Source organism: Rhinopithecus bieti, unplaced genomic scaffold, assembly GCF_001698545.2.
Source record: "Rhinopithecus bieti isolate Rb0 unplaced genomic scaffold, ASM169854v2 scaffold_1304, whole genome shotgun sequence".
Classification (NCBI taxonomy): Eukaryota; Metazoa; Chordata; class Mammalia; order Primates; family Cercopithecidae; genus Rhinopithecus; species Rhinopithecus bieti.
In genome coordinates, this window is record NW_016803307.1 from 785,895 (window position 1) to 812,097 (window position 26,203).

General features: G+C 40.7%; 1 protein-coding gene across 1 annotated transcript in view; it reads left to right on the forward strand.

The window, feature by feature from the left end:
* GCLC (glutamate-cysteine ligase catalytic subunit) overlaps nucleotides 1-26,203 on the forward strand; it is a 47,706-nt gene that overhangs the window by 13,273 nt on the left and 8,230 nt on the right. Inside the window, exons 2-11 of the mRNA XM_017872923.1 lie at nucleotides 9,282-9,394; nucleotides 10,857-11,039; nucleotides 15,576-15,689; nucleotides 17,278-17,336; nucleotides 17,435-17,568; nucleotides 22,578-22,652; nucleotides 23,122-23,238; nucleotides 24,207-24,345; nucleotides 24,804-24,916; nucleotides 25,933-26,025. Coding sequence (XP_017728412.1) covers nucleotides 9,282-9,394; nucleotides 10,857-11,039; nucleotides 15,576-15,689; nucleotides 17,278-17,336; nucleotides 17,435-17,568; nucleotides 22,578-22,652; nucleotides 23,122-23,238; nucleotides 24,207-24,345; nucleotides 24,804-24,916; nucleotides 25,933-26,025 — 1,140 coding nt within the window. The remainder of the gene's footprint in view (nucleotides 1-9,281; nucleotides 9,395-10,856; nucleotides 11,040-15,575; nucleotides 15,690-17,277; nucleotides 17,337-17,434; nucleotides 17,569-22,577; nucleotides 22,653-23,121; nucleotides 23,239-24,206; nucleotides 24,346-24,803; nucleotides 24,917-25,932; nucleotides 26,026-26,203) is intronic.

Below are 26,203 nucleotides of genomic sequence, written 5' to 3' on the forward strand. Positions count from 1 at the left end.
AGTTTTTACTGATTGTGAGCCATTTAAAAGTTTTAAGGAGAGTGACTTGACCTGCTTGCTGAAGGACCATGGTCTTCCTGACTGTAGGGTTCGACAGTATTCCATGCTAGTAGCTTTCACCTTCGACTAAAACAAGTGCTCTGTGAAACAACATTTCCACAAAACAGCAGTTCCCTTCCCATGAGTGACATATTCTGGTATTTCTGTTCTACCCTATTAAAAATTATTTTTTGTTATGTTGATCACAACTCATCATGGCCCACAAAGGAGCTGTAACCAACATTTGAAAAGCACAAGACACTATTCTATGTCCATCAGTGTATGGCTGCCCCGGAGCTAGAAAATAGTAACCACTAACCCTTAAGTAGTACGGTGCACTTAATACTGTTTTAGCACTTCACATGCATTATTTTATGTAATCCTCCTCAGTAGCCCTGTGAGGCAGGTATTACCTCCATTCTGCAAAAACTGAAGCATCAACAAGTTACCAGGATTCAAACTGATTGACTCCAAAGCCTGCCCTCTTGGCTGCTCCCCCACCTATTATCGCCTAAATAGGCAGGAGGAAAAGAGCTCTGTGACAGTTTTAATAGGCTCCAGACAGAGATGAGATTGAGAGTGGCGAGGAAGAGAAGGAAGAATAGAGAAAGGGATGGCGGTAATGCAGGAAGCAGGCTTTTTTTTTTTTTTTAATGAAAATATGAATATGTCATCAGCCACAGATCCAGGCTTAAGCATTTTTTGGTACCCCATAGCCGGTAATTCTCTTCTAGTGAAATGCCAGCACTCTTTCAAAATGATACCATTGAATATGCTTGGCAAAGTTCTCGGTCTGCAGGACAAATGCTAACAAGTTTAGTAATGTGACTGCAGCCTTCCCAGCTAATCTGCTGGCAAGCGAGCCCTGTGAAAAGGCAGATGCAGGACGAGCCCTTTCTATGAAAATCAGGCTGACCTCATTTGATAGTTATGCAGCTTGTGTCACCCTCTTCCCAGGGCAGCAGGTAGCAGGCCAGAATCAGAACCCCAAGTCAGGAGCTTTAACTTATCTGAGATTTTCATCCTTTAGCATGAATTTCAAATATGGCAGGGAAGGAGATTGAATTCAAAAAACCTAAATCTTCCAGATCCCACAGGTTAGAATTACTCTGTTGGTGGGATCTACTGTAACACCCAGGTACGATTCCTGAATGGGAACTGGACGCTGCCTTTATGAGATGTGGTTATGGTCTACGGCCATACCACCCTGAACGCGCCTGATCTCGTCTGATCTCGGAAGCTAAGCAGGGTCGGGCCTGGTTAGTACTTGGATGGGAGATGTGGTTATGGCAGAATGTCTGCACTCAGATTCGTATGATGGTGGAATGGCATTAAACTTGGAGGTCTTGAAGCCCTGTCATCCTGTCACTGGAGGCATAGGTGACCCCCACTGAGCACTAGCAGTCACTTTGGAGTTAGAATTCCTCCATTTAGCATTGACTCTCACTTAGTCTCTTTAGAAAACTCTCTTTTTTCTCTCTCTTCGTTGGGTTGATTAGTCTAACACCAGTTCCTAGGAACTAAAATCCTGAATTTCTCATAGGTAGTCTGTGAATTTAGGACAGCCTAACTTATAACATGCCTTAGAAGGAAATCATGTGTGTGTGCTTGCTTGCTCAGCCCAAGAAGTACATCAGACCCTGAGCTGGGCACCACCCACTGGGGGGATGTATTCTCTCTAGCAACAGTCCTGCCCACATGCGAAAGCCCTAAACTCTCCTGCACCTGGAGGGAGCCCCTGCAGAAATTGCCCATGATCCTCACCCGCTATGGTGCCCCAGCTCTGGCTACTGCAGGGCAGTTGATCCAAAGCAGCTTCTGTCTGGGGACCAGGATACTGTTTCTTGTCAACCATGTGGTGACTAGGACTCTAGCAGGGGAATACGGTCTTAGGAAAAAGCCAAGGAATTCACTTGTCCTTAGAACCCAGAAGCTATTGTACTAAAGTACAGATGTTTGGAGGTAAATAAGAACTATTCATACTTACAATATTGTTTCTTTAAAAGAAAATGTGTTCTGGTTTAGGTTTCTAAATTACAGAGTACCTGGGTTATGCTGGTGGCCATAAGCAGACATCCCCATTGGCAACTTGATATGCTGTCTTTTCTGAGGTTAATTTGTGTGAGAAGACTGGTTAGGTTTTGCTAGATATGGTTCAGAAATAAAGTAGGAATGCCTTAATGGTCTTTATAATTGTCAGAAAATTCAAACTAACATATGCCTGAATTGTGGTAGCATGATGTTTTTAAAAAAAAATCAGCCAATGTAAATTCAGAGGCCCAGAAAATGTCTCATGCATCTGTGGAGCATGAAAGAGCAGATTTACATTCAAGGATTTCCTTTGTGCCAACAAGAATGAATTAGTGTGTCCAGGTAAAATTAATTTCAGGATTGTGGTTTCTCTTGGGTTTTGGTCCAGTGCTGCCTAGTACAACCTCTGCAGTCAGAGCAATGTTCTACTCTGTCCTAACCATTAGGGAGTAGGAAACTGATTTTTTTATTTTATGTTAAGTAATTTTAAATCCATAGAGCCACATGTGCTAAGTGAGTGGCATAATGGACAACACAATGTTTTGCGTTCCTTTGGTGACAGGTGACATTTTCCCCTGTATGAGAGTCATCCCAGTTTACACCGCAACTCTCATTGTCTTTCTGTATTTTATTAAAGTCTTGAAATTTTTCTCTTGGGCCTCGTATCACTAATCTAGGCATGTTAAGAATGTTTTCTCTGTTTGGGCCGAGACAATGTTGAGAAAGTTACTCCACCTAATCCTATAGGAAATTAATTGATTTTTATGCAGTATTAAAATTGAGATTAATGTGTTATAAATAAAAAGCAGCTTGCTCTGTGCTACAGAAAACTAGATCAGGGAGAGGCCACATTTATTTTAATTTCTAAAAGTGTAAACCTTTCATAGTATCATGCGAAATTCTTTAGTATGTATAGGCATTTCAAAGTAGGAGGAAAAAAACCTATTTTCTCAAAATATATGAAATGTTAGAAGAATTTGATACAGCTTTAGACGAGACTGCTAAAACATTTTCTTTTTGGAACATAGAACAATTTAATTATTACAGTATCCACAGTCATCAGTTTAAAATATAGTTGTGTGTGTGATGTTATGTATGTATAGTGTCATGTACACAAAAGCACACACAGTTTCTACTTTACTTACTGGTCCCCTAAAAGTGCTTGGAGATTACCTTGTGAAACAGTGGTTTTCATATTCGCGATGTCATCATTAGACATATCGAACATGGGAGTCCATCTTTAAAAATCTGAGCCATATGTAATTTTATACATCTGTGTTAGAATCTCATATTCAATTTTCTACTTTTTAAAACACAGCTCCTCTTTTAGCCTTGTCATTCAGGTTGTCGTATGTTACTGTGGGTGTTTAAAAATTAAGTAATATCACTATGGCTAACACCTCTTTGGGTGCTCCAAGTTTGGGAAATGAATGCCATCCAACTTGATGGTTGAGATTTCTTTTAAAAAATATTTGTCATTACCATTTTGCTATGAAACAGTCTTCTGGACAGAAGGCATAGCCCCTAACTTTAAAACAGTTTATAACCTAGAGGGTGACTACTTGACATGATCTCTGCAGGGTGGATGCAGTGATCTGCATCTTTGACAGGCGAGAGGGTGATTGTGCTGCAGTCAGTGGTGTAGCTCCCCTGGGGGCCAGGATCCTGATGGGAGGTTGAATTTTATGTTGAAGAATCCCTAGACCCTCACCTTTGCCTAGCCAGTCCCCAGGTCAGGAATCAACTTAAATTTAAATGGCACTTCCTCTAGGAAGCATTCTGATCTTCTAGACTGGCTTAGACTCTGCTGTTACATATGCACAGCTCTCTTTGGTCATTTCGAGTGCTCATTCAGATAATTCAGCAATAGCGTGTTATTGGCTGTCAGTCCAGCCAGTGTAAGCCTGAGAACAGGAGCCACATCTGCCTGGCTCTTCACAGTATTCCCAGCACCTGCTTAGCAAAGGGCTTTGTTGAATGGATGAAAGGACAGAGGGGTTAGTGCCGGGGGTGGGGGCCAGGGAACGTGTCCAGCAAGATGGTGTTTTTTGGCACTGATGAATCATCAACTCTAGCTAGAGCCTTAGTCCTCAAAATGGTTGCAGGCTTGTTTAGGAGTTAGTGTAAGGAGAAGACTAAGTCTCTGAGAAGCAACAGGTGGTTCTAGCAAAAGGATCAAAACTATTGGTTGGGCCAGTGCAAGAGAGCCAGCAGTGTGGAATGGAAGAGCTGGCCCTGAACCCCAGATGTCGGTAGGGGGACTGAAAACCCCGCCCTGCACACATACTGTACCTGGACTAGGTCCTGGGGAGCCCTTCACTGTCTTGCCCTCTTGGCCTGACCCCCTGAATACAGATCCTTCCCATGAGGTAAGGAGGGGAAAGTCCTCATGCTGTCTCTGGGAGGAATGTAGGACCTCACAGTTCATAGTCTCTGAAGGACTTGGTGTAGGTTTCTTCTCTTCAGAGGTCAAGCATATGATGAGTTAAATAGTTTGAGAGGGGAAATTCCTTCATCTCATTTACACAGAAACTGACAAAGGAACTTTCTCCCTAAATGGGGAACTGCCTATAACTGCTCTGAGTATTATAGAACTGTATTGTTTCCTAATTAAGCACTGTTTTTACCTCTAGGAGTAGATATTAAGAAATTAGTATTTCGTAAAATACCCAGCCATTCCTCAAATTTTTTTTTTTTTTTTTTTTTTTTTTTTGAGACGAAATCTCGTTCTGTCACCCAGGCTGGAGTGCAGTGGCGTGATCTCGCATAGGCGCCTCCACCACGCCCGGCTAATTTTTTGTATTTTTAGTAGAGATGGAGTTTCACCATGTTAGCCAGGATGGTCTCGATCTCCTGACCTTGTGATCTGCCAACCTTGGTCTCCCAAAGTGCTGGGATTACAGGTGTGAGCCACCCCACCAGGCCCACCGTTCCTCAAATTCTAAGCTCCCTGAAACTCTTACCCTTAAGGTACAGTATCAACATGTTTTGAAAAGAAAGAAAAGAAAATTTTTATACTAGTGGTAAATGCCGTTTAAAGACTTAAATCCTAAAAGCTTGTGTTGACTCTTATCTTAAACTTCTTTGTCACAGGTATTTTCACTGTCTGCTGTATATTCAGCATTGTACTGAGTACTTACATCGCCTCAGTTAAAATTATTTCTTTTTATTGGCCTAATTTCAGATTAACATAAAAGTACCTCACCCTTGTTTAAACCTGCATTAAATGACTTGGATTATTGTGTCCAGAGTGTTGCTAGCAACACTATGTCACACATAAAGCAAAGTACATACTAGGCTTTTGTATGTGTCTTTGTCCTTGGTTCAACAGCTCAGAGATAGTAGTGTATTAGTGATGTTTATTCTGGTCTTTTAGATGTGTCTTTGTCTTTGATATGACAGCTGAGAGTAGTGGCTTTTATTCTAGTAAGATAAAATTTAGCCTTTTAGCAATAGAAATCTAAGAGATTTTAATTTTCATTTGTAAAAATAGTGCACATTTAAAATCTGAATGTCTTGCAAAGTGGTCAGGTATTTTTATTGGGTCTCTCCTCCCTCAGTTAAAAGGATAACTGATGGGTGCCAAAAAACAGTATCCCAAAGTCACCTTCAGGACGTTGTGACCTGTGTATTGCAGAGAGTAGAGCTCAGTGGGCATTTTTCCCCCTACTTCCAAGATGATATGTTAATTACACAAGTTTGAATTGTTTGCTCTGCAACCCATTTATAATACTCTTTGGGTTTATATGCTTTTGGAGTTATATATGTGTGTAAAGTACATAAATATATTAGATGTTGCTGCAATTCTGGGTTTACAGCCTAGATGCTATTCAAAGTTAGAAAACGGGTACAATTTTATCCTTGGAATCAGTGTTGTGATACAGAAAGACATCTGTTTTAAGATTTTCTTTTGTATATTGTTCCTCTTATCCTTTGGATTCAAAAACGAAGTTTAGGATGGGGATACAATCCAGCAATCATAAAATAATGTATGGGGGCTTTAGATGTTTTATATTGGAAAAGCATTGTCTTAATGTATCACTTTTTATTATCACCAGTCATCTAGGTTATTGCGTCAAACCCCATTTCAGCTCTAGTTTGGCTTTTAAAGATGCGGTTACGATTCAGAATGCTCATATAAGACAGGCTCTAATCGGAAATAAACATAAATGTGTTGAGGTGGCGGGGTTGTTTAACAAAAAGCTAAAAGGTTGAAGAACTTCTTTGAGGATTAGTGCAGAAAGATCAAGGTGACTGCAGAGAAGGAGCACTTCAGAAGGCATTAAATTTTAGTTTGAAAAACCTTCAGGAAATTCTCGAGGCTTCCAACTGATTACATTCTATTGAAAAGTAAATTTGGTTTTCTTTGTCATTTGGTAAATATTCTGATGTTTTTCTGTTTCATTTGCTTAATGAGATCATGAAGTGATTATACTTTAATTGAGGAGAGTTTGGTTTGTTAACATTTTAAATGTCATCCATTTGGCTGATGTTTAAAACTCAAAATGAGCTTGAACTTTTTGTTCTTTTGCCCTACCCGTGTTTGAAACTTGTGGGCTAAGAATGAATTTGAAAACTAAGGATTTCAGTTTTTTTCAAAATTAGGAAACTAACAAGTTATTGCAACTTAGTTTATATCATTGCTACAAGTTTTTGCTCATTTGGTAACAAATAAATGATGCACTCAGTAAGCAAGGAAGTATCTCTTAGACTTTCTTTAGGAAGCATGTTATCTAGTTAAGCAAATAACTTAATTCCAGTAGCAGATGCCAGGCAGATCAGTTGGAGTCTAAGTGAGTGATAGAGGAGGTACTGAAGAAGGAACATTTCCTCCTGGCTGGGAGCTAGGAATGCTGCATAGAATAAGTGAGTTCTGTCCTGGGCCTGAGGGATGGGCCAATTCATCTGTTTAAATCTATGACTGTAACTGTTGTTACAGCTCAGCTTCCATGATATAATGTTAGGACCCCTTCCATAAAATAAAAGCATAATCGGCCGGGCGCGGTGGCTCAAGCCTGTAATCCCAGCGCTTTGGGAGGCTGAGACGGGCGGATCACGAGGTCAGGAGTGAAACCCCGTCTCTACTAAAAAAAATACAAAAAAACTAGCCGGGCGAGGTGGCGAGTGCCTGTAGTCCAAGCTACTCGGGAGGCTGAGGCAGGAGAATGGCGTGAACCCCAGGGGGGGCGGAGCTTGCAGTGAGCTGAGATCCGGCCACTGCACTCCAGCCTGGGCGACAGAGCAAGACTCCGTCTCAAAAAAAATTAAAAAAATAAAAAATAAATAAAAGCATAATCAATTTGAGATAGTTTCATCCAGCAGTATCACTTTTCCCTGCTTTGTATAGGTTAACTAACAATTTTATAAAAAGCTTATCTTCACTTACCAAGATTGGCACCCTCTACAGTTTGCCTAGCAGCAAGGTGTGCTGGGCCTTGAGGCCAGACGGGGCTGGCTTCAAATCCCTGCCTGACACTTGTGGCCTTAAGTAGCTTACCTCTCTGAGCCCCTTTGCCCACCTGTGAAATGGGTGATCATGCCTACGTTTGCATGCTGGGTTTGAAGATTAGGATTCATATATGAAAGCATATCCTTTCTCATTATACTCATTTAAAGATTAACTTGTATCTTTTCACATACCCGTTCTGAGACTTAACCAAGTTTCCTGTTCCATCAGGTTTTAGCTGTTCTGGAGTCATAGATCTATAGATGGTATCTTGCAACCTGTAATTGTTGTGGCGAACGGTTCCAGATTCTGCAGCCTAGTTTTTTAGTCAGCTGACACTGAGTGATTGTGCAGGTGGAGATCTCATGTTTCTGGTTCATGTACCCAAATCAAGCAGCCTTTTCCATTTCTTGAGCGAAAAGATTCTGATGAGAGCTAATAAAAGTTAATTGAAAGTTTATTTTGTTGTTGTTTAAATCTGCTAGGTTATCTCCTATAGTTACTAACATTTTTTTCCTCGTTATAATCATATTACTTGGCCCTTAATGTTTCTGTGATGAGGATGAATGACCCAAATGCCTTCCAAGACCAGGGAAATACACATAAATAAGGGAATAAACTGCAGACAGTGTGCACCCCTGAGAAGCAGACAGCCCAGCCACACAGTCACAGGCTTCATGCTGAGCTTCTGGGTATTGTTTTAAGACTGAGAACCTAGATTTACATGTGAAATGTCTGGGAAATAGTGGATATACTGTTGCCTGCCCTTTTTTTTTTTTCTAAACTACTATTGTAGGCCAAACGAAATACACTGTGGCCTGGTTTGCCTTGTGAGGAGTCAGTTTCCTACCTCTGTAGTAATTCTCTTGGTGCCATGTGCAAAGGGTACATTCAAGGGTTTGCCTGAATAATTCCGTATCTTTTCACTTATGTGTGGATAGTGGATGTTTTGTTTCAGTCACACATAGTGATTCATAATCTTCACTGTTCATGCCAACTATCATAATTGAAAGCATGCAATTTCAGGAAAAACAAAAGTAGGTTCCAGTTGTATTCTGCCCAGAAGTCTGACTTTGGTGTTTAAGTCTTTATTTTTATTAGAATTCCACCAGGTATTGTTAATAAATGCACCAGTGCACCCTGCATTGTAAATTGTATATGGTTTCAGAGTGGAGAATTTGTCTTAAATTACTTGAGATAAACCCAGATTACATTGTTGAAACCCCTAAAATAACTTCTCCACACGGTATATTCATGGTTATGGTTTAACTCTCCAAAAGTGGGACTGGTAGTAGGATTATGAAAGTGTAATCTACCTTACTTACTACTCTGCCAATAAGTAAGTGTAAGCTACCTTGACTGCAATGTCCAGATAACCTCTTTCTTAAACTTATAATAAGCCAACTGAGGAAATAAATTTTAAAATGCAGCTTCTTTTTTACAACAGCGGTTTCCAGAATCTTTGCTCCAAAATACTTCTTTTTTGACGTACAGCTTGTCAAAATGGGTATTGACCTTTCCATAGGATATTAAGTAGGACAGAGGAAAGAAGGGGTGGAAGTGGCACTACTGACTGATCCTTTCTGCAGCTTTCCATATTATGCATATGAACACTTATTTTGTGCTGTACTGTAAGCAAATGTGACTGACTGGAGTTACTGTGGATCCTTTACAGACTTCACGTTTCCCTGCCTTTTTCTTCTGGAGGTCACGCTGAAAACAAGTCTGGAAGAATGTTAATTTTTCTCACCTTTATTTTCAATAGGTGGAATACATGTTGGTATCTTTTGATCATGAAAATAAAAAAGTCCGGTTGGTCCTGTCTGGGGAGAAAGTTCTTGAAACTCTACAAGAGAAGGGGGAAAGGACAAACCCAAAGTAAGCTCTCATATGCTGATTTAGTGTTTCTGAAACTGCTAAAACTACTAGAATGTAGAGTTTTTTCTCAGTTATTGGAGGCAGGGTAGCATAACAGTTAAGAGTATAGGCTCTGGTTTCAGGTTGACAGAGTTTCAAATCACGGTTCCTTTACTCAATAGCTGAATAACCTTGGGCAAGTTACTTAACTGTTCTGTGCCTCAGTTCTCTCGTCTGTAAAGATAATAGCAATACCTACCTAAGGTGTTGGAATTAAGTACATTAATATATGAAGCACTTTGTACAGTAAATAAATATAAAGCCTGTTTTTTATTCAAATATGTTTGGGAAAAAAATGTATTGCGGAAGCGTATAACTGGGATCACAAACCATGGTGCAAGATACAACTTGCGGATGGGTTTTGTTGGCTGGCATGATTTTTGTTTGTTTGTTTTTTGAGATGGAGTCTCGCTCTGTCACCCAGGCTGGAGCGCAGTGGTGCGATCTCGGCTCACTGCAAGCTGTGTCTCCTGGGTTCACGCCATTCTTCTGCCTCAGCCTCCCGAGTAGCTGGGACTACAGGTGCCCACTAGCACGCCCAGCTAATTTTTTGTATTTTTAGTAGAGATAGGGTTTCGCCATGTTAGCCAGGATGGTCTCCATCTCCTGACCTTGTGATTCGCCTGCCTCGGCCTCCCAAAGTGCTGGGATTACAGGCATGAGCCACCGTGCCTGACCTGGCACGTTTTAAAGATATTCCTGCATTTAAGGAGAGAGACGGGGAGGGAAGGGGAGTATATCCTCCTCTGTTCATTTTCTACTCATTCGTTTTGGGGAAGCTGCATTTGAGTTTGGAGGGCAGCACTGAATTGAAAGAACCCTTAAGGCTTCATCTCCTTCTCTGCAGAGTAGGTTAGTTTGTCCCAGACAGTGAATGCTCTGTGTGCATTTTCAGTTATTTATAAAGATTTTGGGTCAGGCACGGTGACTCACACCTGTAATCCCAGCACTTTGGGAGGCCGAGGCAGGCGGATCACTTAAGGCCAGGAGTTCGAGACCAGCCTGGCCAACATGGCAAAACCCCATCTCTACTAAAAAATACAAAAATCAGCTGGGTGTGGTAGTGCACATCTGTGATCCCAGCTACACAGGAGACTGAGGCACAAGAATCACTTGGACCTGGGAGGCAGAGGTTGCAGAGAGGCAGAGGTTGCAGTGAGCCGAGATTGTGCCATTGCACTCCAGCCTGGGTGACAGAGTGAGACTCTGCTCAAAAGAAGAAAACATTTTGGACCCAATACTTGTTGACCCTTATGTAGTTGAATAGCTATGAAAAAGTAATAATCACTGGAAACTATGAAGGAGTTCTTAGCTTCATTTATACCTAATGGTTTCTACACTTTTAAAGCAACTTTAAAAACTTAAAAATTGAGCAGACTATAGCAGAAGAATAAGATGGAACTAAATTATTCCTCCTCCATAGCCATCCCACCCTTTGGAGACCAGAGTATGGGAGTTACATGATTGAAGGGACACCGGGACAGCCCTACGGAGGAACGATGTCCGAGTTCAACACAGTTGAGGCCAACATGCGAAAACGCCGGAAGGAGGCTACTTCTATATTAGAAGAAAATCAGGCTCTTTGCACAATAACTTCATTTCCCAGGTTAGTTCCCATATTAACATGCCCCAGCAGATCTCTCAGAGATACAGGTAATGAAAAGAGCAAGTCACAACCCAGGCATTCCACCCTCCAATCCCCTCTTCCACCCTACAGTGTATACAGACAGTTTATCTTTTATACACGGCACTTGCTAGACTCTGTAACAGTAGAGCTGCAGGCACAGTTGCATGCCAGCTTCTGTCAGCTGTGGTGGCCGCACCGTGGTGAGCACACTCAGTGGGGCTCAGTGGGAAAGACCAGGATACTGTGATGACAGACCAGCAGTGTGGCCGTGTCTGCCGCAGGCGAGGGTGGAGGCAGCAGCATGCCTGCCACACAGTTCTGACTCTGTAAGCAGTAGCCAAAGCTTCTGGAATACTATCCCCTGGTGACTGTGATGGTTGTGCCCTCATGCACTTTCAAAAAGGAGCATTTACGTACTAGCATATGGTGGCTTCAATGGCAGATCGGAGGGTCTGTGGTGCACCCAAAGCACTGTCGATACCGATACTCTATGAACAACATGAGTCGTTAGGTCCCTGCATATTGTCCTGAAAAGAAGATTTAGGGTTTGTCATCAAATCTAGTTATGACCAAAAGTACGTAAAAGTAAATAGTGAAATGATGTTCTTCGCTTAGAATGAGGTACATGAATATCATATATGTTATACATAGAACCTCTATGTAAAAATACATTTCTGCCAAAGCATGAATGTGATTTATCTATGCTAGGTGTCTGTCAGATTGTGACAGTATACTTTGCTCCTCAAAGTTCAAAGGAGCTCTGGGGGTTGGTATCCATGGTGGAGAGAACACTTTGAACTATTTTTATACCTTTTCTCTGATAAATGTCCATCAGCCATTCAGGGTCATATCACTGGCCTCAGAGGGGCATTTAAATGGGAATTTTATTGTTTTTTATATCTCTGTTGTAACATCTAAATAGTTGAAAACTTATTTAAGCCAGCCATCTAACATTTATAGAAACGTCTCTATTTCTGTGATACCTTCATTCTGTATGTACAGGCCACTTCCCTCTCCCCACCATAAGGAAAATCCCAGCTGGGTGAGGGTGGACAGATTTGTTTTGATTAGAGTGGGCACATTTCTTCGACCTAATGTTTGAAAGAGGAGGTGAAAAATCACTGGCCCTGCCATTCACTCAGACACTTGAGTGCCTGCTGCAGGCAGAATGGACATGCTGTCATGAGTGAGGATGGACAGATCTGTCTCTTTGGAGCTGGGGGGACGAAGGACAATCAAACACCCATAGATTCAATACGTGTCAAAGTGGGGCCATGCTAGGAGGAGGAGATGAGGAGCAAAGAGTACAACCTGGGTATCCAGTGGACTCTGGTGGGTGGAGGGAGAGGGGGTGGCATGTCCAAGATTCCAGGAGGAGTGAAATAGGAATGGGGAGCGGAGGAAAGTCTTAGGGAGGGGAAGCAGTTTGTGTAGAAGTCCTAGGATGAGCCAAGCAAGCGGGGACTTCCTGGGAACTAGAAGAAAGCAAGCTGGCCAGTGTGACTAGGAGGCTGAGGAGGAAGTGCAAGTATGGGGTAAAGGGAAGCTGGCAGGTAATTGGCAGGCAGGTCAGGTTAACCACAAATTTTAGTTGTTCTCCTAAAAACAGTTGGAGGCCTTGAGAAGGCTGGGTTGGGTGAATGGCATCCCCTTTTTGCTTTGCAGCCCTCACTTGGGCTGTAGGTGCCAGGGCTTACTAGGAAGTGAGTGAGCGAGCTGCCTGTGGAGAGACAAGGGCTGCCTGGATGCTGGTGGGTGCTGGTGATAGGAAAAGTGTGTGGTTTAAAAGATGGCAGAGTCGGTGAACTGCTGGGAAGAGAAGACACATCAAGGCTTTTGCTATAGGTCATTGTCCTGAAAACCTTAGAATACTAGAGTAGAGGCCAAGGAGTAGGTTACAGATGTTAAATGACAACTTCTAGTGAACTGGAAAATGTAATACCTTATATTTTCCTTTTTCTCCCACTTAACATTAAGAGGGTTGTACATTTCACTTAGCAAATTAAGAAAGTGGGAGGGGATTTGTAACACAAACCAGAACTGTTTTATATATTAAAGCTGAAGAACATATAGGATTGATGGGCAGTGGTATTTCCTTCTGGGCCAGAAAATAAAGTTTTGGGTTAAACCTAATATGTCCCTTACCTTGAGAATGGTGCCATATGGGATAGTTGCCTTTTTAAAAAAGATTTAGCGTGCGCTAAATGCGTGGGCATGGTGGCTCACACCTATAATCCCAGCACTTTGGGAGGCCAAGGCAGGCAGATCACCTGAAGTCAGGAGTTCGAGACCAGCCTGGCCAACATGGTGAAACCTCATCTTTACAAAAAATACAAAAATTAGCCACGTATGGTGGTATGTGCCTGTAATCCCAGCTACTCGGGAGGCTGCGGCAGGAGAATCGCTTGAACCTGCGAGGTGGAGGTTGTGAGCTGAGATTGTGTCACTCTGTTCCAGCCTGGGTGACAAAGCAACCCTCCATCTCAAAATAAATAAATAAATAAAAATAAAAAGATTCAACATCTTAAGTTATTGTGAAGGGAGAGTTGAGACAGAGGAATAAGCTTTATTCTAAAAACCTGTAATTTTGAAAAAATTATATGTGTAATTTTTTTATACCCTGTCCATATAGGAAGGTATTTTGGGACTTGACAAAATAATTATTAGTTATTTAGTGGTTAGAAGCCTCCCTATACATCCACAGTAAATGATAAAGTTTTGTTGTAGTATAGGATCAAGAGAGAAAGGAGTGCTCTGGTTCTTAAGTGTAAACAGGGTGACTTTCTTTATAAAGATGCAAAACTCTGTAGTGCAGAACTGTAGTCCAAAACAGTAACCATGTGACTATTTAAATTTAAAATTAAAATTATATAAAATGAAAATTATAGTTCCTGATGTGACTGAGGAACTAGCCTCATTTCAAGGGCTCAGTACCCATGTGGTTAGTGACTACCACGTTGTTTTGGATAGTAGAGATATTAAACATTTTCATCACTCCAGAAAGTTCTGTGGGACAGCACTGGTCCAAAATGAAGCAGTGCCATAGGTGTCCGAAGATGCAAGTTCTGATTCTACCTTCTCCCTGCCACACAAACACATTCTCATTCTCTCTTCATCCAATCTGATTCTGGTGAGCAAGGAATCCCCTTAGGTTTAAGTTTGTTACTCTCCCAAAGGACTATTCCTAAGGTTGTCGGCTCATAGTAAATAATGCACATAACTTCAAGAATTCTCAGGAACCCTTGTAGCTGGGAACTGTTTTCTAGATAAGATCACTACCTTCAGTTGTTTACAAGGTGGATATGGGCAGCCAACACATACTTTATTTTATGTTAAGAAAAGGTAGGGGTTAAAAATAAGGCATGGATGGCCAGGTGTGGTGGCTCACGCCTGTAATCCCAGCACTTTAGGAGGCCGAGGCAGAAGGATTACTTGAACCTAGGAGTTCAAGACCATTCTGGGCAACATAGTGAGACCGCATCCCTAAAAAAAAAAAAGTGGGTACAGTGGCTTACGCCTGTAATCCCAGCTACTCAGGAGCCTGAGGCAGGAGGATGACTTGAGCCCAGGAGTTCAAGGCTACACTGAGCTATGACTGCACCACTGCACTCCAGCCTGGGAGACAGAGCAAGACCTTGTCTCAGAAAAAAAAAATAATTTTTTTTTTTAAAAAGATATGAGCTAGTCTTGACCCTCAAGCCAAAAGTTTCTTCCCACTGATTTTAAACTCCTCCCTTGTTTGGCTTTCACTTAGTCTTTGTCCTCCCTCACAGCACATGTAATATATTGACCTCAAATTCCTAACTTGGAAAAACTGGGGCCGTCACTAAAAGTGATGTGGAATTTGAGCTTTACACTTAGGAATAAATATGGAGCTTCATTTTTCTGTGTTGAAAGTAGAGCTCCTTAAGTAAGAGAAAAGGGTTGGGTTTCAGACTTCAGAGGGTGATCTCAGGGGTAGATGGGGACACCTGCAGAGATACTCCCTAATCTTGAGGGACTCATGAGGTGACCTACAGAGGCAAAAAACAGGCTCCTTCCAGATTCAGAGCCTACCGGGAAGTGGGAGGCAGTGGTGCCATGCAGGGGGTCCAAAGATAATCTGAGAGTTTAGAGATGGAAAAGGAAGACACCTCATAGGCCATGTAGGGGGACACCTGTCACCCATGACAGTTGATGTGACCAAGGGAAATGACTTCTGTGCTGTCAGTCCTTTCTATTAGATGAAGAGATGGAGAGGACCCGAGTAAATGCTGTGTGGATCATGAGTGAGTAGAGACTTGGATAAAGTTAGTAGTGGGCTGGAATTAAAAGAAGATCCTTGTGAGCAAGAAGTGTGGGGAGTGGTTGTAAAGGGGCACAGTATTTACACAACATTTGTTTTGTAAACACAAAACCCTCTGAAAAGGGGATACTAGAAATGAGGTGTCTTTAGCAGGTGCAGTGATGGCAAGACTGCACACAATTAATTCCTGAAAACAAATCCCATCTATTTAGTTCTTCAATTTGTTGTAGATTAGGCTGTCCTGGGTTCACACTGCCCGAGGTCAAACCTAACCCAGTGGAAGGAGGAGCTTCCAAGTCCCTCTTCTTTCCAGATGAAGCAATAAACAAGCACCCTCGCTTCAGGTGAGTATGGCTTTGTGTTGAAATGCAGATGCCCTTCACTAGACCCCTGACTTCTGAGAGTATAGTGTTTCTGTCTAGAAATCCTTTTTGAGCATTAACTGAGTTTTGGCTGTCTTCCTAAGTAACCAGAGAAGACAGCAGATGTGCACCTGTTCACATCTTCAGTACCCCCAGCCTCCTCGGTTGTTGATGCGTGCACCAGGCTTGTCAGTTCTCCAAGTCATCACAAAGTTATTAGCTGAGCCACTGACCTCTTTTAATGAGGAGATTATTTTCAGTCCTAGGTCTGTAAATGCCTACTGGGATTTTTTTTTCTTTCAGTTATTTCTACTTTTTTTCCCTCTATCTAACCATCAGTATCTGTGATCTGCCCATCTTACTCTATATAACTTATAAAACACCTGATATATATAATAAGCACTCTCTTCTCTTCCATTAACTTCGAGTTCTGTTGGTTTGTCATTCAGTTCTGAGGTTTTAAGTTGCTTTAAGGCTGTTACTAGTCTGATCTTAGCTTTGTACAATGCATGCTCATCTGTCACCCTGAGCCTAGGCTCCTGACCCAGAGTGGCAACATGGAGACTTCTCAGCATTCATTACTTTTAACAGGCCCGCACGTTTGCTATGTGCAGAGCCTTTTGGGGAAGACAGATAATTGTAGACATAGTTTCTAACTTCATATGTTGTCATGTGTTTAAAGGAAAATAAAAATAATTCAGCTGCTCAAGAAAAGATAGATTATGACAGATGTCAAAAGATGCACCAGAAATCCTTCTTGGAGAAAGTAAGGTGCTTCTGACTGAGGGGATCAAAGCAGGCTTCATGGAAGAAGTGGCATTTAGGCTGAATCTATAGCAGCACTGCCCATAGAAACGTAATTGTAAATGTTCTCATAGTCACATTAAAGTAAAAACCAGATGAACATAATTTTATATTTTATTTAACCCAATATGTCCAAAAATGTTATTTGAACCATGTAATCCTTTATTCACAAGTAATTTCATGTTTTTTTGGTACTACGTCTTCAAAATCTGGTGTATATTTTACTCTCACAGCACGTGCATGTTTTAAGACAAGCCATATTTCAAGTACTCAGTGGCCACACAGTGTGCCTGGTAGCTTCTGGACTAAACAAGCATGAGTCTGGAGGATAAGGATTAATTCTGCAGATTTGAAGGAGGGAGGAACAAGTTATTGGGGCTCCAGAGATCCCTGGGCAAAGTGGGTACTAAAGTTTGACCAAAGTCTTTGGAGTTAATTTGGGACATGTTGGAAACAGTGAAAGCAGACCATGGCAGACTTTGAACACCTGAATTGATTTGATAAGTTAAGGGAGCCGTGGGAGTAGGGGTTGAGCAGGAGACAGAACAGCATTCTTGAGCAGGAGCCAAAGAATTGATACTAATGCAAAACCTTTAATCAGAAAGTTCCCTTATAGTATCTTGACTCAGATACGTTATCTGTTGAGTTGTCTTAGAGAACTAATCTGAGGTATGATTTCATTCCACTTACTTGTGTGTAATCAAATTCTTCTTTTACACGATGACTGTTAGGTGACCACTTTATGACGTTTGGTTGTCTGTTTTAGTACCTTAACAAGAAATATCCGACATAGGAGAGGAGAAAAGGTTGTCATCAATGTACCAAGTAAGTCTACTGAGAGGTGGTGGGGTGGGAGAGAGACATGTTGAATTGTTGTTTAATCCTGAATTCTAAACCATTTTATTTTGTATTTTATAATACAGTATTTAAGGACAAGAATACACCATCTCCATTTATAGAAACATTTCCTGAGGATGATGAAGCTTCAAGGGCTTCTAAGCCAGATCATATTTACATGGATGCCATGGGATTTGGAATGGGCAATTGCTGTCTTCAGGTATTGTTTCAAACATACAGAGAGGCGAAGTGTTCCATCCATTTCTGTTTTTTAGCTTCTTTATATATGTATGTTTCCTGTTCCAAAAATCACATAATGAGGTTGAAATGGTAGCTGGTATGCCTTTCTGGAAAACAGTGAAATTATATTAGCAAATTCATTGGTAGCTGTCTATGACTAATCGTTCTACAGACTCTGTGGTTCACCACAAAGGTATGCACGGTATATATACCTTTATAACTGTAATTTCAGTTAACTTAAAATGCAATATATCTGTCATTGTTTCTCTTCTCTTTTTATATGCCTAGTTTTTACTGCCATCTTGTGACAGGCTAATGAGGTGGCTTAAATATTGTTCCAAACTCTGAAAATGAGCTCTAATGGAAGTATTCCAATGATTTTGTGATCCAAGGGATTTGTGCAAAACTGTCTAGAGGTATAAAAAGAGTAAATAACTTAGCAGCTTGTGTTTGTCTTGCCCCTGAGTGAAGTATACAGGAGCCTGTCTTTGTTTACCCATTAAAAAATTTTCCTGGATCTGTTTGAATTATGGTGCCCCTGGCCGTGAGTGTCCAAGCACGCTTAAGACCGGAATGGAAGAGCATGGAACCCGTCAGGTGGCCACACGCAAGCCTGCAGTTGGGTTTTGGCTCTGTCACTACTCAGGTATTTGGGCAACTCCCTTTACTTCTTTTGGCTCAGGTTTTTCGTCATTTGAAAGAAGGGCTGATATTAAGTCCCCTTCTAGATCTGACTCTAAGCTAATATTTATTTTATTGCCTTAACTAATGGAAGTAAAAGAGAGAGGCTGCTTGTTATTTAATGTCCAAGGAAATTTTATCCAGTTCTGATTACTTCAGCTGATTAAAAACAGCGTCCTTAGAGGCGCGGGGCCGTGCAGAGCCTGGACCCATTAAGACCCTTCTGAGCCCCCAGCCTGACTTCTCTCAATGCAGAGGCTCAGATCCCAGCCTTCCTTCACCCCAGACAGCTACAGCATGTACACGCATTTCTTGTGCATATATCTCTGGTCTGTTTATTTTCAAAACTAAGTATAATCCAAATTGAATGCTAGAATCAGATTTTTCCATTCTGAATGTGTTTAAATAACATGACTGAGGATCATTTCTTTCTGTTTTCTTGACATTTATAGGTAGTATAAAATAGGTGACTTCCAAATAAACATAAACAATCACACTTCACGAAAAAAGATTTTTCAACTTTTAACTGCATATTTGTTTTCCTATCTTAATTACAAGTATTTCTAAAGAAAACCATTAAGTTCTAAAGCTTACAGTACATGGTTTTAGAATTGTGTAAGTGCTGTTAGCGTATTGATTGCCTTTTCTTGGTTTAATATTAAACCAGGGTGTTCTGCCAAGGACCGCATAGTTTCTCTGATATAGTTTCAAAGGGATTTCTTTCCACTGAAACACTGTATGTATACCCATAAATGTTCCATAGTGGTAGATGATCAATATTTTTGTTGCTTGTAGATAGAACTTTTCCATCCAGTGTAAGCTTTGTCATGGGTGTAGGTTAAGTTTTCTTTTTCCCAGTGACATGTACAGTTTCACTACGCCACTTAAATCATTAGCACAGATAAAGCATTTCATGTGTGGCACATGAAATGAATTTTGCCAGTTCACCGCCAGAATCCCTGCTTCATATCTCTTCAGTGGAACGCTAAAACAACTTCTTTCCCAAGTACACTGATTTGATCTGTACAAATTATATGAATGTATTAAATTATCACGTGTGCCCTGAAGCTGTGTACGTCTATTATGTATCATTAGAGAGATGGGGAAAAAAAAGAAACTACTTATTACAGTAAAGCAGAAAAAATAGTTTTAAAGTAGTTTTTTAAGGCTAATGGAAGACTTACTGTATAACACAAAAAGCATTTTAACCACATTCAAATTCTTGACTGTTCTGGGGCTTTTCAGGAATCACTTAAAAAGCACCAAGTTCACAACCTGGCGCGGTGGCTAATGCCTGTAATCCCAGCACTTTGGGAGGCAGATCACTTGAGGTCAGGAGTTTGAGACCAGCCTGGCCACCATGGCAAAATCTCCTGTCTACTAAAAATACAAAAATTAGACGTGGTGGCATGTGCCTGTAATCCCAGCTACTAAGGAGTCTGAGGCATGAGAAACGCTTGAACCTGGGAGGCGGAGGTTGCAGTGAGCCAAGATTGTACCACTGCATTCCAACTTGGGGAACAGAGCAAGTCTTTGTCTCCAAAAAAAAAGCACAAAGTTCATGACAGGTTATGAGAGCCCCCCCCCCCCCCAAAGTCATGTGACTTCAAATCTGGGTTGTAGATAAAGTTTAGATTAGATGTTTAGGTTTCGAACATATATCTTCCTTAGTTCCTGCCTCCACCCCCAGCCCCACCCCCATCAGCTTCCTGGCAGCATTGTGCGTCTCCTTTATATGATGCTTTAAAAGGACACTAGAAGCCCAAATTACTCATGTATTCAAAGCTTTTTAAGGTATAAGAACTTTTTTTTCCTTCCATTAAAGCCATTATCCACAGTGATGTCCTATTTAATTTGATGATTGCATATCAGCCCTAGAGTAAGAAAGCTAATTACTAAAGGTATTTAAAATAACTAAGTCACTTCACTGTTGTATACTTCTCTGGGGTTGGATTTCCCAGGATTCACCTACGACTTATGTATTGTGTACTAGGCCATCTGAGAGAAGTCAATTGAAAAACTGGAAAGAAAACCTGCTTCTCATAGTATCTTTTTAAAAACAAAAATGACACACACTAAAATACCTAAGAGTAACACAAAAAAGACATAAAAAAACTAAGAGATGCATGTTCAAAATAATTCTTTAGTCAAAATACTTGGGAAACATGTCGTTTTTTGTTTTTTGTTTTTCTTTAAATCTCAATGCCTTGTCAGTTGGCCTTTGGGGTCCCTGTCTTTCAGGTTTCTCACCATACCTTTGACCTTATGTTATCCTCTTTAGCACCCTCTTTTTTTTTTTTTTCAAGATTCTCATTTGTTAAGCACTAACCAGGTGTCAGACACTGTCCTGCACACTTGGGATAGAGAATGGGAAGAAAGATCCCCGCCCTTCTGGAGCTTCCAATTCAGCAAATAAGTGCATGAAGACTTTGCGTGCCAGCTCCCATTTCATCACTGCTCGTGTAATTCATGCCACATGCAAAGTGATTTCCAAGTTCCCACCTCTTTGCAGCAACTCCCCTTGGTTCGGTTATCAGTGACCTAATTGCCAACCCTTACCAATCTTTGTCTACTTTAACCTTTGAAACTCTTATTCTTTGGTGCCCATGACACAGCTTTTCTCTGTGTTGAATTAACTATTAATTATTATTAAACTAGTAATGACTAGTTAATATAGTCTCCACACTGACATGAAATGCGATTATAATTGAGCAGGCAAACTTGAGTCTCCAATAGACGTTGTCTGCTGTGGAAAACAAAGTTGAGATCTAGCTAAAACCATTGGAACTAACAAGTTGAGATTGTAACAGTAAAATATTCACTTAGCTGCTGTTATTTCAAGTCTTCAACACTGAAATTATTTCGTGTTCCAACACTAAATTCAAGCTGTCGTTATTGAATAACACGAAATTCAAACTGTCGTTATTGAATAACAACAACAGAGGAGATTAAAACTGTTGCCAACTTGCAGTTATTACTAATGTGCTAACACAAACACATTTGTGTTCCTTGTCCCTTCTACCCTCTTGGAAAAAAAGCAGGTCTTTTGTTTTTGGTTTTGGTTTCTGTTGGGTAACAAAGAATTTATGCTCACCAAGTTATATGATCTTTTTCTCTGCCTAACTCTGAAGTGTCCTACCTACCCTCCTTGTGCAGGCTTCCTGGGTGATCTCCCCATCTTCAGGACATTATCTGAGCCTACTCCCCAGGTATTTCTACAACTCAGATTTTTCTTCTGAGCACCAGCCCTGGAGACCTAGCCACTTAGAGGACCTCTTTTTCTGTCTGTTCTCTTGGCCTCATAAGTCCATCACGTCATGACACCTCTTTATCTCTAACCTCTGAACACCCAAGCCAAAACCTAAGCCACCCCCTACTCTCAGTCTCCCCTTTTTCACCAGTGCCTGCTACTTTGACTTTAGTATCACTCTCCCCTACATCCTTCCTCAGCCTTTTCCTTGACAGGTGCAGTATTTTAACTGCTTCCCTGTCTTTCTAGTCTTGCCCCCTTCCAAGCTCTTCACCATACTGCCACCAGTGAAGTTTGAAAACAATAGTTGGCTGGGTGCGGTGGCTCACGCCTGTAATGCCAGCACTTTGGGAGGCCGAGGCGAGCGGATCACGAGGTCAGGAGATCGAGTCCAACCTGGCTAACACGGTGAAATCCCATCTCTACTAAAAATACAAAAACAAAATTAGCCGGGCGTGGTGGTGGGCACATGTAGCCCCAGCTACTCGGGAGGCTGAGGTGGAAGAATGGCGTGAACCCAGGAGGCAGAGCTTGCAGTGAGCCGAGATCATGCCACTGCACTCCAGCCTGGGTGACAGAGTGAGACTCCATCTCAAAAAAAAAAAAAAAAAAAAAAGGAAAGAAAGAAAAGAAAAGGGAAGGGAAGGAAAACGAAAGGAAGGGAAAGGAAACAATAGTTAGCATGTCCAAATCCCTTTTGCATCCCTCACTAACTGAAGGGATAGGAAGGCAACAAGCCAGTAGAAGAGAAAATGCTTTGCTAAAGGTCATTGTATGTCTGTGTCTTATTTTTCTTTTTTGACTACTTAATCTTATTTCACTTAGGACCTTGGTTATTTATATTAGTTGCCTATAGGCAGTGGAACATAATTAAATACCATTTTCTAGTTAAATTCACCTAAGACAACTTTTAAACAAAACTCTTGCATTAAATGTTGCCATTAATGAAGCATTGTTAACTTGCCCCTCTCTCCCCAGCACCTTCCTTATCTGATTTCACTGCTTGGGGAGCATGCTAATGATTCCTTGGTGTTAATAACTTTGCAATTCTTAAACAGGTGACATTCCAAGCCTGCAGTATATCTGAGGCCAGATACCTTTATGATCAGTTGGCTACTATCTGTCCAATTGTTGTAAGTATAAATTACCTCTTATTTTAAATACTACTTCGTAGGAAATAAGATAGCATATGCAGAATTTACTGATGGTGTGCTATTTAAGTCCAGTTAAGACCTCAGTGAGAGATGGACTAATATAAGTAGTATGCAGGTTTAGGTATAGTGAACTGAGAGTCTACACTGTAGAAGTTTACTGTTGCTAGTACAACATTGATTTGTTAAACGTCAAGTTTGAATGTGGCCATTTTCCCTCTCCCATACTTCATGTCCTCACATTAGAGAGAGGATGATTTAAGTGAATCAAACCCAAGGAACTGGATTCTTCCTGGTATATTTCACTGTAAGATAGGCACAGCTACGTGTGGTGGAGCTCTGTATGAGTTGCATAAACTGATTATTTTTTATCAGAAATATAACTGCATGGAGCTTTTTTTAGCATGTAAGTGACACTTTGAATTTGCAGCTGACTTTTGTTTGTTTTTAGATGGCTTTGAGTGCTGCATCTCCCTTTTACCGAGGCTATGTGTCAGACATCGATTGTCGCTGGGGAGTGATTTCTGCATCTGTAGATGATAGAACTCGGGAGGAGAGAGGACTGGAGGTGGGAATTATTGTTCCTTAATAGCCCTTTTAAATCAAGCAGGTAAAAATGGATCTTTTATAACTACTTGCAATTTCAGGATGTCTCCCTGAAATTTTATCTGAAGTGAGGAAAAGATTTGGTCTAGGTTGGGAGTTAATTTTATCATATGTTGATGTCTGTATTTGTTTTAGCTTCATTTAAAATTAGTAGTGCCATTTTTCTATATTTTGGAAGTGCTGATGGCTGTTTTTACCAAAAGGCTTTTGGGTGCCACATGAGTGTTTTGTATATGGTGCTTTCTGCCGTGGAAAGTATAATTTGTGTCAGAGATTCTTTTTTCATGTAAAAGGTTAGGCATTGACTAATAAGGGTGAGATGGCACCTCTTGTTTGCATGTTGAACTGTAAAGTAACCCTTGCATCTCTCCAGCAAGGGGTGTGCCTCAGAACCACCCATGGAAATCTTTAAAAATAGACACCGAGACCCTATCCTAGACCTACTAAATAAGAATCTCTAGGATGGGACCTGAACAGGGGTGTTTTTAAAGGAGTCCTCATAAGTGTTTTTGATATTCTTAACCAGGGCTATACTACTGCTGCTCTGGTCTTCATGTAATTGTTCATAAATTGTTGAACATGCTTTCTAAGTAGAAATAAACTTTAAAGGATAAATTATTTTGATAGGTTTATCTTACATTATAGATTTATTTATTTGCTTTTAACCTTAGCATTTATTTTCCCTAGCTTAATAAAAATGAAAGTGATCTGCTTTTAAAAGAAAAAAGTATATTTAAATCATACTAGAAAAAAAGGGGTATTTAAATTACCTTCAGATTTTAAAAAATATAATTTCCTTAATAATACTTTTTAGGGCTCACTAACTTTTTTTCTGTATCTTATGTTGAGGTTTTATATAATTATCATATATAAAATATTTTCAACTCATTTTATATAGCATATTCATTTATATATATTTTTAATCTTTAGCCATTGAAGAACAGTAACTATAGGATCAGTAAATCCCGATATGACTCAATAGACAGCTATTTATCTAAGTGTGGTGAGAAATATAATGACATCGACTTGACGATAGATAAAGAGATCTACGAACAGCTGTTGCAGGAAGGTGGGTTCCCACTGCATCTTTCTGAGTTTAATTGTACGCCTTTAGTTCTTCAAAGCTCTTATACACTTTTTTGCTGACTCCTGGTCTGGTTTCTATTTTTAGTGTGAAGTCTTTAACTTTCCTTATGAGGCTGCTTGTTCCTAAAGTTTCAGGTTCCAAATACTTGTGAGATCTTCTTGACTTTTAGCAAAAGGAGCTTACTTTGGAGGTCTGTGTGTAGGTCCACACCAGTGCCCCAGCAGGCATTGTGTAAGTAAGTAGTGAATAAAACGCTGACATTTCTGCAGTGTCCGCAGGATAAAATACTGGGCAACGTGAGGATACTAATCAAACCAGCTATTTCAGGCTTCTAGACACCCTTTCTTCAAACTTCCTGAGCTATCCTGTCATCTTTCTGGACTAAGAGGAAGTGGTATCTCCCGTTTTGCAGTGAGTTCCCATATGATCTCTCTTTGCAGGCATTGATCATCTCCTGGCCCAGCATGTTGCTCATCTCTTTATTAGAGACCCACTGACACTGTTTGAAGAGAAAATACACCTGGATGATGCTAATGAGTCTGACCATTTTGAGGTATCTCCTCAGTTTTGTTTTTATGTATTTATTTATTGACTTCTGAGAGTCTAGAATCCTCTGTTTTATATGCATTTCACTTCACAAACCAACATGGGGAGGCAGTTTTCTGTACCTGTGAAGAATACAAAAGAAATTTCGTAAGACTTTCATTTACCCAGTGCAGAAAAGAACTTGAACAAATGAAAAATTGGTTTCAAGTACTCTTATTTTACGATTCTTACTGTTTATCTCACTTATTATATTTTTTTGCTGTTGTTCAGTATTTTCTTATTTGCCTAGTGGTGAAAAATTCATACACTACACAAAAAATAACCTCATCAGTTATTTCAGTGCTTCAGACATACCCCTTTTTTTTTTTTTTTTTTTGTAGATAGGCTTCTCGTAGGCTTATTTCTGTGTCATGTTATATGTAGACATTGACATATATACCTTTTGAAATACCACCTATATCCCCTTTCTTTCCCCCACCAAACTCACAAAGATATAAATCCTTCCAGTCTTGCCATCAGATCCCAAGATGGTTAGGGCCAAGAAAGAACTCTCTCCCAATGTCTTGAGAAACAGCTACCCTTCTTAGGCTCTGGGGTCATTGAAGCAGCAGCATTCCCAGGAGAGGAGGAAGAAAGGAAACAACTGTTGTGTGACAGGGTTCTCAGATGAAAGTGTCCAGTGTCACCTGGAATGGCAGGCTGGCTCCTAAAACTCTCAGGGATGAAGGTGGGGGCCCCGTGGCTCTTCAGCTGCTGCCCCCTAGGTGGGAGGTAGGGAGTAGGAGCTGGGTGGGATTAAGCTTGCAGGGATAGAGCCTCTAGCTTTTGTTAAACACTTGCTGTTTTATTTTCCTGAAAGAGCACACTCCAAGAAAATCTTAAATTGTACCTTTTTGTCTTTGTCAGTTGAAGAAATTTGGTATGGACAGTGAGCAGTCTTCTTTCCTAATTAAATATCAGATCATCTTAATATTTTCCTGGATGTATGAAAAGTTGGTTTTCTTCTGTGCTTTTGTATCATAGAATATTCAGTCCACAAATTGGCAGACAATGAGATTTAAGCCCCCTCCTCCAAACTCAGATATCGGATGGAGAGTAGAATTTCGACCCATGGAGGTAAGACACATGCATCAGCAAGAACTGATTCAAAAGTACTCTTTCGCCAGCTGTTCATCACCCTTCTGATGCTGCTATCAGAAGGCTCTTAAATATAAAATAAAAATTAAGTATGTGCATGGTAACAAGTCAGTCCAAGTTATGGAGGGTTGATTTCTGAGAATAGATGTGGGCAAAG